At 46.6% G+C, this 12,911-nt stretch overlaps 1 protein-coding gene across 2 annotated transcripts in view; it reads right to left on the reverse strand.

Annotated features, from left to right (window-relative positions):
* CACNA2D4 (calcium voltage-gated channel auxiliary subunit alpha2delta 4) overlaps window positions 1–12,911 on the reverse strand; it is a 131,302-nt gene that overhangs the window by 50,576 nt on the left and 67,815 nt on the right. The window contains exon 28 of one of the 2 annotated variants that reach the window (XM_056338975.1): window positions 485–884. The exons of the other annotated variant lie outside the window; for it this stretch is intronic. Within the exon in view, the coding sequence (XP_056194950.1) occupies window positions 529–884 (356 nt within the window). The 3' untranslated portion in view covers window positions 485–528. Of the gene's footprint in view, window positions 1–484; window positions 885–12,911 lie in introns of those variants that run through there. 2 annotated transcript variants of the gene reach the window in all.

Genomic DNA, 12,911 nt, shown 5'->3' on the forward strand with positions numbered 1-12,911 from the left:
GATTAGCAGAGCAGAACTGGGTCATCAGCAAAGACCAGGGGAGGTGGCTTACCAGCCTCAGTAGTGCAAGCCATGCTGAGGAGTAGTGTGAGCCTAGGGGAAGGCGGCAGGAGAAGACACACAACCCAAGAGCTGGCATGGCTGGCAGAGGAGCAAACATGGTGTATGGAATAGGTTATGCGGCTGGGGTGACTGAAGAGAGGGGGCACAATCTGGAGGGTCATGAGGTGCAGGCTGAAACCTGGACCACAGTGTGGCACAGGTGGGAGAGTCCAGGAAGGGTCTGGCATGGTGAGCAGCACAGCCTGCATACACGCCCTTCACAATCACTGCTGTGTTCACTGCCATCCACAGCTGCACGAGTGTGCCCACACACACTACTGTGCACACTGCCACTGTCACATAGGGTGACTTCCCCCAACCAGGTTTTAAAGTCCTCAGACTGCAGTGCCTCCTATTAGTCTTAGCTCCTTCCAACCTGACAGGGAGGAAAAAAAAGAGTGAGAGGGGAAAAAAAATGAAAGGATCTCAACATACGGACTCATTTTGTATCACTGGAAGTGGGATAAAACACTGTCTCCAGGGGAGAGCACACATTGCCATGGTAACCTGCTCTAACCCGTCACAGTGGGTATTCCTGGGCGAGGAAGACAACACCGAAGGTCGTGCATCTGCAGTGCCTGTGGATGGTGTGATCCCTGCCATCAGGAAACAAGCTGGCAGCCAGCCCAGCTTTGCAGGGTGTTTCGCTAGCAACCTGTGTTCAGAGCCCAGCACGCACTGCAGCGGACCCTGCCAGGGCATGTCACCTCTTCCTTCTGCTCCAGCTGGATTCCAATGCCTTCGGACGTCTCGCAGCCCTCCTGCTCGCTGCCGCTGGATCCCTGTGGAAGCAATGCATGCTGGCTCCTCACCCCCTTCTGGTCCCAGACAGGTGGTTGTACTGACCCGTGGGCACACAATGCCAAGTCTTTAATCAAAGCCTTGAATGGCAAAATCCTTCCTGGCCTATCCAGGGCCACTAGAGGCAAAGAGACAGGATGCTCTGGACTGTTTCAGCATGACTTCCCTTTGACACAGGGATGCACAGGACAGGGAAGGATGTTCTTCAGGAAGCCGAAGACCAGGCTGCCCTGGAAGAAGGACTGGGAGAAGCAGTCCACCCACAAGTGTGTGCACACATTGCATCCCCACTCCTAGCACACTGCTTGTAGGGAAGAGGAGGAGGGGGCTGGCAAGATGTGAGGAGGAAGGACTCTTCCCCCATGCACTGTCTAGCCACTCCAAGCATCCCATCTGCTGCAACCATAGCCTGCTCTGAAGGGCAGAACTCTGAAGGGCAGCACTGCAGACTCCATCTGTGTGTTACTGCTGCTCCACATTCCCAGCAAGCCAGGACTAGATTCTGCCTGCTGGATCCAAACCTCTCCCCAACCTCCCTCTCAGGGGAACTTCTCCCTTTATCATACTGGACTCCGCAATCATACTTGAAATGGGACTTGAGTCAGAGTGGTATATTTATAGATCTATATTTTACTTGCATCAAATAATGGTGAAATATTGCACAAAACAAATGGGATCTATATGTGTGTGTGTGTGTGTGTGTGTGAGTGAGCAAGAGAGTGAGAGAGAGACTTTTTAAGGAGATAGACTAGAAGTAAAATGAGTGGGAGGGAGGCAGGGGACAACGCAAGGGTTGGAGGGTGTGAAATCCTCCTTTCCCTGTACCTTCCCTGTGACCTCCTCCTGCCCTGACCAATTTTTCTTTGTTGCTATTATTTTCTATATCTTGTGTTGTGGGGCTGATAATGACCTTGCCCATCCTTTCCTTTTTGGTTTCATTTATAAGGCAGAAAGTCTGGATTCATTTCAACCCTAGCCAAGGGACTGCTATGTTTAGAAACCCACCCAGGAAAGGAGAAAACAGAAAAGGGGAGGAAAGAGAGTTGCTGAGAAACATGAAGGCTGGCTGCTATGGGAAGTCCCACCAGAAAGCAAATACTGTGCTTGGAAGGACAAGGCCCTGTCCTCTTTCATGCAGAGCATAGTAACAGGGTTCACTGGGAAATGCCCTCTTTATACCACTGCTTGCAAACAGGCTATTAGTCCGTTCCCTAGCACACCTGGAAAACAGGCTGCCCTAGTGTGACTGAGCTGCTGTGCTGTCCACAGGCACTCTGAGGAACATGGTACCCAGCACGGTCAGAAATTCAGCTCTCCTGTGGGATACTGGATACACGAGACCCAGTGCTCCTCGTGTGCCCGGGCAACGGGTCCCTCTGGTGTGTGGGAACAGGGTCTCCCTTAAGGTATAGCTAGGTATGGGGGGAATCCCCCTGAATGCACCCTTGGCTGCAGGCAGGTCTACCAATGCTGCATGCAGGTGTCTGCCCTCAGGAAATGGTCTTCTGGGGCAGACAGGTCCAACATGTGCCAGGGCAATGTAGGGGCTGGCAGGGCCACCAGAAACACCCCTCCTGCTCCCCCCACTTCCCTTCCCCACACACCCACCTGTGGTACAGGCAGGCGTATTTCTTGCAGGGAACAGATGGCACTTGTAATTCCTTTTTCTTTTCCTTACTGTTTGAGGGAGAGCAACAAGATTTTCTAAAATGATTGAATGGAGGTTTCTTTGGCATGAGACAGAAAATTTTTAAAGGTATATTATATTTCTGGCTTGTTGTTACAGAAGAATAATAAAGAATGTATTTTCCTATGCTCCTTCTTGTTTAAATGAGATCTCTAATAGCAACCTTCCCTCTGTCTCCTACCCCCTGCAAAAGCAAACACTGCAGGGATACAGCTGGCCAAAGGAAAAAGCCCCTAAATTCCCACATATGTGTGCTTGCCTGTACATAGTGTTTGAACTTGGAGTGAGCATGCACGGACATACACACACTTAGACTGTATCAGTGTAAATCCTAGAGTAAATACTGCAGTGAGCATGCACGGACATACACACACTTAGACTGTATCAGTGTAAATCCTAGGCAAGCACTTACCCATAGCCAGGGCGAGGCTGTAGGACTAAATGCACAGTTAGTCAAGGTGAGACCCTAGATCTAGAAACAAACACACAGTGCTCCAGGGACACAGCCAGACAAGGGTGATTGTGTAACAAGGATAAGGTACTGTGGCAATCAGCTCATTACATAAAAGTAGAAAGGGCCAAATTAATCCCTAGTGTAAGAATGCAGAAGCCAATGGAGTTATATTCAGGTCAAATCTGATTCCAAAATTATTATTTTTTAAAAATTAGAGCATAATGTTCAATATAACAGTAACAAATAGTGAGCTATGAGTTCCTGCATTTCCAGATTCCTGACCCTCCTGAGCAAGGTTATTTTGAAATGAATGGAAATTGCTATCTAATCCTATTGCACCCCCAAGTACACAAGCTGTCACCCCTACAGCTAGAAGAGTCTCTCCACCAGCTGTTCACTGGCTTGGTCTATCCCACACAGCTAAGAAGTTGAAATTCCCCATTTTTCCATTTTTCCACTTTCAGTGCTAAGCATACACGATACATAACACGCTCTTCCTGTGAGAAAAAGCTCATCCTCATGCATGTGGAACCACCAAAGACGTTAAAACCTGCCATAAGCAAACCCTTGTGCCACCGTACTCACACTGTTACACGCGGGCACACTGTTATACTCAGTCTGATCTTCAGGGAGAAACTGGGAGCAAAACCCAGATACCCTTAATCCAGTAACAGCTGAGGCATCTGTTCTGCTGAAAAGGTATGTGCCGCAAGAGAATCACCATTATTGTTTAACAGTATGGTGTCTATGACACATAGTTTAATCTAATTTTGCCATGTAGGTAGAGGAGGGCACACAGATATTACTAAGTAGTTCATATAATACCAGAAATGAGAACAGAAAAAAAGCAAAGCCAACACACTCATCCACTGACTCTAAGCCTTTTCAGTGCATGTATTATCTGGGAGCAGGCTGTGATTTTCTGTGATTTGATAATTATAATTTGATTATTATTTGATATTGGCAAATGTATTTGCCCTGAATACATATCTACTCACACACATATGTAACACCCTATATATAAACATGTAATTATGTAAATATATATAATACATATATAATATATAAAACAGAATTCCTCCTCAGCATCTTGTTCAGCAGCAGCTTGCTGTGCCAGCTTGAACAGCATTTGCTAGCACTGATTGGAAGCACAGGTCAGAGGGTCAGCTTCTATACTCTGATTAGATAAATGCAGTCCTAGCATGGGATTTCTGCAGACCAAAAGCCTTCCCTCTGAGAACACTGCGTAATACAGACAAAAGTATAAGTATTCCCTGGCAAGTACAGTTACAGAATGGAGTGCAAGTAAATAAAGATTTCCTGTGTCATTTTGGGGAACTCTCCACATCAACAGCCATCCTGCAAATCTGGGGACAAGGCAGCACCATGAGAGCTTTTGTCCCTTTAGAGGGTGGGAAAGAAGCAATCAACAGGGGCTAGACCTCTCTTTCCCACAGCAGGACTGTGCTGCAGCCAGGCAGAGGCCACATGTAGGTCACCTGGAGCCAAGGAGAAAGCAAAGCGTGATGCTAAGAATAACTCTGCCTTGTGTGGAGCTCCTGGGCCAGGACAACAATGTGCCGCTCTTTGCTCAGGGCTCCAAGTTGAGGTTTGGCCCTTCGTATTCGCTTTTTCTGTGTCCTGACTTGGGAATAAACTTGTTTGTTAGAACAGCTGCAGAAAATCAACTCAGAAAGGGCACTGAATGAGACACAAATTCAGGTATTTCATTTGAGGAAATACGCACAGGCAATACACAAATATTCAACCAGCTCTCATAAAGCTCAAGGGAAGTATCCAGAGTAACAACAATGCTTTGCATTTCTATAGTGCTTGCCTTTGGCAGCTCTTTGGGAGCTTGCAAACATTAATGAATTCACAGAGGCAGAGATTCAGAAAGTATAAAGGCCAGAAGGGACTTTAGATCATTCAGTCTGACCTTCTGCGTACCACACGCTACTTGGAAAGTGTGCAGAAAAGAACCACAAACATTATTTGAGGGCGGCAGAAAATGCCTTGCTGTGAAAGGCTTAAAGAGCTCAATCTGTTTAGCTTATGAAACAGAAAATAGAGAAGCTATCCTGTAGAAAGTCCAACAGTGAGTGTTTACATACAGCTAAGGCGAATCTTCCAGAAAGGCATCTGCCTTTGATTTAAAAAACACTGAAGAGATGAAGAACTCCCTTTTCTCCTGGTACCTTACTACAGTAACTACTCATGCTCACCATTAGCATTCATGCTTACTATCTCATTTGAAACTGCTTTCCTGTCACAGGTTTTTGTCATGCTTTTCTCCCTTAGATTGAAAAAACAAATGTTCAGTAACCAGCACCTCTCCCTGTGAAGGTACCTCATACTCTAATCAAGTAATCTCCCAGTCTTCTTTTTGGTAAAATAAGCAGGTTGAGTTCATTAAGTCTTGCGCTGTGAAGCATTTCCTCACCTCTGGAACAACACTGTAGCCTTTTGAGTCAATTTTCCCTTGTCCTGTTTGAAGTATGCTCCACATCCATCAAAATCCGTGCTCTGTATTGTAAATACTACTTAACTATTGCCATACAATAGTAAATATAACCTTTCCCTACTCCTTGCCACCAATGTCTCAGAGCACACTCACCAGGCTGTGTGCATATTGTTCCTACTTTAAAGATGGAGGCATACGGAAATGCTAGGGCAAAACCCTAACAAGTCACTTTGAGGGAGCCAGATTATGGGAAACTGGTTCTGATCCCACTCATAACAACATTTATATTAGTATAAATTCACTGGATTTTAAACAAGAGTCTCCAGATTTTTGCAATTATTGGCAAAAGAAAAATCTAGCCCTTTATTTAAACTGATGGTCCCCTTCTAGCAGTCTCCACTTTCTCATCCACTCATGGTCTTATATGGTTATCTTTCACATCTCTCCCACTAGACATAAATGTCTTCGATCCCCCAGTTATTCTTTCTCTTCCCCTTATTTTCATTCTCTTGTGAGTGATCATCCCCTTTTCAGGGACTGCCTCTGACCAGCTGCTTTTCAGATTCTCCCTTTTCTGATCTCCTCAACTGTCACTTCTCAGCTGCCACAAAACACACCAGCCCCCACACGCCCATCTGCTTTTTAAAGGCTTGTTATCATAAGCAGGGGCTTCTCAGATCATTCTTCTTTACTTTGCAAAACCCAAATCAATCAAGAGAAACCACCACGCTGTCAAAGGCTAAGAGAGGGGGTTAGGTCAGCCCTAACTTCTGGCCTTCCAGGTGCTTGTGCTGGGGCTTTCAGCTGCATTAACAAGCATATTTTTATTCAGTCACGACTAAAATTATGGAGTGTGTGAATTATTCAGTAAAAAGGCCCGGCCTTGTACCCAAAAGGAGTGCTGCGATGAACAGGGATTGCCCTGAGTGACCGCCCTGTATCTTGCTTGCTGTCAACTGTACTGTAGCATGGTGAGACAAGGGACTTCAGCAGTTCCCTGGTGATGGAGAAGGGCTGCAGGGTAGCTGAGTCTCATCTCTTTCCATTCAAGGCACCACCACCTTCTTACAGTCTCTTCTAGCTCCAGCTAAAACCCATTTGTCTTTTTACCTCAGATTCCACCTAAAGCTGTATTACCTTATCAGCCAGAAACCCTCTTCTAGTTTTCTGTCTTAACTGTTTTCATGGCCTGTCTATACTACAGTGTCTTCATACAAGCTGTGTGCTTTAAATGCTTCCTCCAAGACGCGTTTATTACAGCAATCTATCCACTTCAGCCTTGGTTGCATGTGGTTAAACAAACGGGGTACTCCCAGGCTCCTCTCACAGAGTGAGGCTTCCTTTTCCTCTCATCATCTTTCTGGCCTGTGTGTACCCATCTCAGCCTGCATACTTTTGGCCAAAACTGTAACACAAACTAGAGGAGAGGTCTCACGGGGCTCTGTGTAGGAGCACCAATGCATCCCCATCCTCACTGGGAACACATCTCCAGGTATGTTCTAGGACAACATTTGCTTTGCCCACAACTACATCACACTATCACTTGCTATCATCCTACCATCCCCTAATACAGAAGTTCTCAGCATTTTTCTCCTGAGCTTTCTGAGGATACATTTACCACTGAATCTACCCAGTTGCCTTTTGGCAAGGATCCCAGGATGGAACTTGGCAGATGATGAAGGTTCCCTGAAATTTATGTGGGCGTCAGGGGGTAATACACTGAAGATCCTCACTGAGACTTGGCAAAATGGGCCCAACAGCTCCCATAAGACAAGGACTGCCTCTAGCCTTGCTTGCTGTGCTCTCTGCCAGATCTCACAGAGTTCCCAGCTTACAGAAAATTTCTAATATTAGTTCTCAAGCATATGACCTTGTCTGTCATACTACTGAAATTCATTCTGTTGCTGGTACTCCTGCCAAGGTCAAATAAGGCTTTCTCTACTATATCCTGGTCCTTCCCTGTACTAGCAATGCCTTCTAGTGTTGAATCATCTTCCTCACTACCTATTGCTAGCTGAGTGAGGGTCTCAGGTCAATGTAAGCAAAGCCTAATCCATGGGTGACCATGGGGGAGTGCTACAGGTAACCTTTTGCTAGACTTTGATAGGTGATCTTGCTGCTGCCATCTTCCCAGACTGACTTCTGCCTCCCTGCCCCTCACAACTCCTCTGCCTTTCCTGACCTCTAGTTAACTAATTGTTTATGTTGCACTGTATCACGTGCTTTACTGAAATACAGAGATGAAACCTTTGAAATTTCTTTTGTCTTCCAGGAACAATCATCTGAAAGAAAGCTTTTGGGTTAGTCTGGCATGATCTAGCGTTGATAAACTCATATTGCTTGACTCCCTTTCCCCCTAACTGCTTGGTAATAATTACATTTCCCTTCAAGATCTCCTCTAGCGTGCTACAAATGTTACAGAGGTCACACTTACAGGTCTGAGACTGACCAACTTACTTCTCCCCCGTTGTTAATCCTAACTGCTGAATTTTCACTTTTCCAGCCTGCATGGAGTTACCACTGCAGGTAGAGGCAAAAATAATCCCTCGCTACAAGCCTGTTTTCATGTGCCAGCTCTCCCAGGGCTGGAGGGAGGCTGTCAGGCCCAGCACTGTCAGTGCACTAAGCAGCTTGAGCTGCTTACTCCCCGTGGCCAGCTTGTTTCTTTCTCCAAGGACAATACTGCTGTCCTTATCAATAACTTGGGCACAGAGTCCTCTTTGGTTTTGGCCTAGACTACAGACTCCTTGACCTCGACTTCACTTTTCCTGCCCAGAAGTGGCCCCACTTCTTATTTTTCTTTCTATATTTTTTTCAAATAGCTGAAGAATATTTTGCTGTTTTAATCTTTTTAATCTCCTTTGCAAGGTCTAACTCAGCTTGCTTTGTAAGCAATTCTCACTTTATCCCTACATTTCCTGACCTCTAAGACCTCTAAGCTTTCTTTGCTGTCTGTTCTTTTCCCATTCTACGTAGGCTCTCTGCAGAGCCAGCTTAAGCAGCCTAAGCAGTTGCCTGTGGTGGCAGACAGATGGAAGGCAACAGAATCGGGCATTGCCATTTACTGACTCCTCCCAGAAATGTGGGCTCCATACTGTCCCCAAAAGCTGAACTGCTCCCTCCCCACACTCCAGGCTTTGCACTGCTGCCTGTGAAAGCAGTGCCAAAAGCCAGCAGCCAGACCACCCCTCCACACATCCTAGGCAGCAGTGTAGTCCACACCGTAGGTATTTCCTGCACACACCTTTCCCCTGCCTCCCCACTGCCTTGGGAAAGCCTGGCACTTCCCAGGTGTTGTGGTTTAAACCCAACCAGCAACCAAGCACCACACAGCCGCTCGCTCACTCCAGAGCTTCCAGGCAAGGGCTCCCAGCCAAGCACCCCGGGCAGAAGTGGGAAGACTACCTTCCACCCGCTCCTTCCCCCCGCCATCTATGCCTCACCATCCAACACTGAGCCCATATCCGCTGCAACCCAGCCTGCATTCAGCACCTCCACATTTACTGGCAAGCCACGAAGATTTGTTGATATTCCACACCGCAAGGACAGGGAGAGAAAAAAAGAGAATGACTATCAGTACAGCCTCTGCACGGTACAGATGGTGAGAGCACAGTGTAAGAGCATTAGGGAAGAACAAGAAATATTTCTGGGACTATTGGTGTGATGAAGCTCCAAGCAAACTGGTCTGGCCTCATAGCTGACCCTGCTTTGAGCAGAAGGGTGACTAGAGACCTCTTGAGGTGCCTTCCAACCAGAATTATCCTATGGTCCTATGAGTGGGGCTTCTGTATCCCAGTGAGGGAAAGGAAGAGAATAAAAAAGGTCTTAGGAGGGGAAGAGCTGGCAGTAGGAGAGCCATTACACAGCCTTGTGATGGGGACATTTGTGCCTTAGGTGGATAGGTAGGGCAGGAGAAGAACAACTCAGAAAGGAAACAGGCTGAGTTTGGCGGTAAAAGGAATGTACCTCAGGAGTAGACTGGAACTGCCCTCGGATCTGCTAAGTTTCTGTGGTTCTCACCCTGCAAAACTTGTCTGCTTGTGCCTTGGCTGAATTTAAGCCAAACCATTTTACAAGACGTTTCCTGTAATTTCCTCTGCTGTAATATTTACCAACTTCATCCCTACATCTACAGACTTCTTCTGTGATTCCTTGCAGCATCTTCTTACATGACTTTGTTCCTCTGAACTATAGGTCCTAATACAGCTCATGACATCAACCACACCTGTGCTATGGCCTATGGTCCTTGCATGGACAACATCGCTTTACTCCATGTACTTCAGATGCACAGACATGGGCTGTTGTGGGGGGACAGGTGTAAACAAGGTAATGCACTGGCTTTGCATTCACACAGGGATTTAGGTTTTCACCCTACTTGGTCAGAGGTGTTAATGCCACTTGCTTGGCAGTCTGTGGATCTTCACACAGCTCCAAACGGAAGGTCCTGGCCCATTTGTGTCCCTTGCCCTTTGTCAGTCCCCCTGTATGCTCAGTGCATACTGACAGACTCTACACACTGGGTACACTTCCATGTCCACAGGGATTATTCATGTACATACCTGCATGCACACAGAAAACACATGTGAATATGTAGCCCCACCACAGACAGGAGTAAGTGTAAATCACTCCGTGAGTACCTGTACCTGTGCACACCCCTAGTTACACATGCAGACAGGTATCACAGCCACACAACACACTGCAGAGAAACGGTTTGTGTATGCAAATATACGCAGGTATGCACAATTCCCTTCATAAACTGTGCAACTACACACACTCTACATGCAATGTGCTCCCATGGGCCCACGTGGCCCTGGGCACAGATACAGGACCCTGCTGGTGCTAGCTAGGTAAGAGTTAATGCGAGAGAAGCTGGGAAGGAAATTAAAAGCAAAAAAAAAAGTTGAAAGCCCAGCACATGATTCTTCTCCTATCACATCTGTGAATCCTGGAGCGCGAGAGTAATTGTCTGCAATGAGTCAGACCAAAAGGCACAAGGAAATGGTTGCTATGGCAACCTGTGCACTGCTCTAATTCGGCTCAGAATTAAAATGATATCAAATAATTTGCAAGCAAAGGGAACATGGCAAAGGCGCTGGGTGCCAATCTAAAAAATCCAGCTATACACATCTCTCCTGAGCCAGTGTCAAGGGCTCTTTTCCCTTCAAGCGTGACAACCATGGCAATCAGAGGAGCTATAGACGCAGCAGTGATGGATAACCTTAGGCTAGATGACTTCTGCTGCGCACAGGCAAGAACAGGCTCCTGGGCTGGAGCTCCAGCCTGGAACAGGCTCCAGGACCAGGGATGTCCTGGAGCAATACCTCATCAGACCCCACAAGAGAAATCCCATTGCTCACAAGTTGTTTTGGTGTCCCACTGAGAAAATTCCTTGAAAGGGCTGGTGAGGGCACGGTCTGGGCACAGGCACCCACCCACTGTGGGGACATTTGCTCTGTGCTGGGTGAAGAACCACCTGCATGGGCCAAGGAAAAGATGGCTGATTCACTTTTTTTAAAGAAGGTTTCTTCCTGGCAAGTGCTGCACTGTGCAAACTCTGGCACCCAGCTGAAACTACAAGGAAATATTTATTCTACAGAATTGGCTATTGTCTTAGCTTTCTCCCCAGCCAAGCGCTCATTGCAAGGCAATAGGTAACGTCCACACACACAAGGAGGAGGCACGATCCTCATACTGAAGATCTTACAGCCCATGCAGACAGCAGATACACCATGGAAGAAAAGGAAATTGCTGATGTCCAGCCAGGGTGGGCAGAATACTATGAGAGATGTCTCACATACCTATTTTTAACATTCTTTTGAGGATAAAATAAAAGTATTTGACCCCCTTGTCACTAGTTGCTGTCTGTGCATGGAGACATCTATATGGAGTTTTTCAGGCAGATACTTGCTCTCTTCGCCTGTTCACTGACCTGGCTGGAGGATAACCAGCTCTGAACAGGGAACCATGTGGCCCCAGCACTGACACCTTGGCAAAAGGCAGTCTTTGTAAGATCACAGCTAGTGCAAAATCAGGCAACCACCTCACTTTTGTCTGGCTCATAGAACACCTTGTGTCTGTTCCAGAAACACCCCAAAAAGCAACCTTTATGCTTGCTGGTCTCTCCCCCAAGGCTCAGTATGAAAAGTAGAATGCAGTGGATGGCAGGCAGGCAGATGAATGGATGAAGGATGCAAGAGACACTGGTTTTGGCACACCAGTGGCACCATGTAATATTGATACCCTGGCCCGCGGAGCATTGGCTCAACCCTTAGGCCAGCCAAATGTGTACCGACTGATAATGGCTTCCAGACAGGTGTCCTGAGAGGTGGAGAAGGCACAGCTGCTGTTAGTACTAAAATCATCAGCATTTCTGCCTTACTGAGTGCCCCTAACACTTACTATGACTCAGGTCCAAGGCACGGGCCCTTTCAGATGTCTCATTTTGTCATATCAAAGGGATGCCTGAGAAACTGCCTGGGCTTCAGGGATTGCCAGAAGGCAATGGCATCAGGCAGAAACCAGATGCTGCAGGTGATGGGCTGAAAACAAGTTGAGTCTTCCTTCTTTCTACCCCTGCTGCCCCTGGATGCTGGGGAGACTGTCATTTCCATAAAGGCATCTGGTGATGCCTTGAGAGCTCATAGAAGTCCCTGCACTGAGACAATGTTGGCACAGCCTCCAGCATTAAAAGAGGGACAGCATTCCTTCTCAATACTGCAGTGCACATTTATAAGATCAGCTGCTCTCAGGTTTTGTATGGCTAATGTGATGCTGGTTTCCAAGCCAGCCCAGTGAAATAATTTTAATTTTCCAGCATGGATAGAGCTATTCTCATGTAAAAGGTGCTTATGATATTGTAGGTTATTTCCATGCATTTCAGCAGCTTCTGCAGGTGCAACTGTCACTTTCTGGAGAGAAGATTGAAATGTTTTATCCACCCAAGCAACAAAACTGTAGGAATACAGACTTGTGTGTAGATTAGTTTGAAAAGATGCCACAGAACAGAACTGCTGAAAGCCACCTGCAGCTCCTCTCTCTGCCTGCTGGTAACAGACAGCAGGTAGCCAAAACTGGGGACCAAGGAAGAGGGTGGAGAGACATCAAGTTGGCCAATAATTGCTTTTCAAATGAAGAGCTTCCACCAGACTGATAGAGGTTGGATTTTAACCAGAGGTATAATGGCAGTAGTACTCCCCATTATCTATTTTTCAGACTGATTGATTTCAAATACTTTCGAAAAAACCCTAAGCTTTTTTGAAAACCTGCTCCTGCTGTGAGTACAGAGCTCTTCTGAAAATACTAGCCTTTAATAATTCAGTGTCCCAAAACTCTCTCTGTAAAATAAAGACAATATTTTTTTTTCCTCTCACCCTAGTTGGAACTTGCCTAGGACTCTCCCCAAA

The sequence above is a fragment of the Falco biarmicus genome, chromosome 5 (assembly GCF_023638135.1).
Source record: "Falco biarmicus isolate bFalBia1 chromosome 5, bFalBia1.pri, whole genome shotgun sequence".
NCBI classification, from domain to species: Eukaryota; Metazoa; Chordata; class Aves; order Falconiformes; family Falconidae; genus Falco; species Falco biarmicus.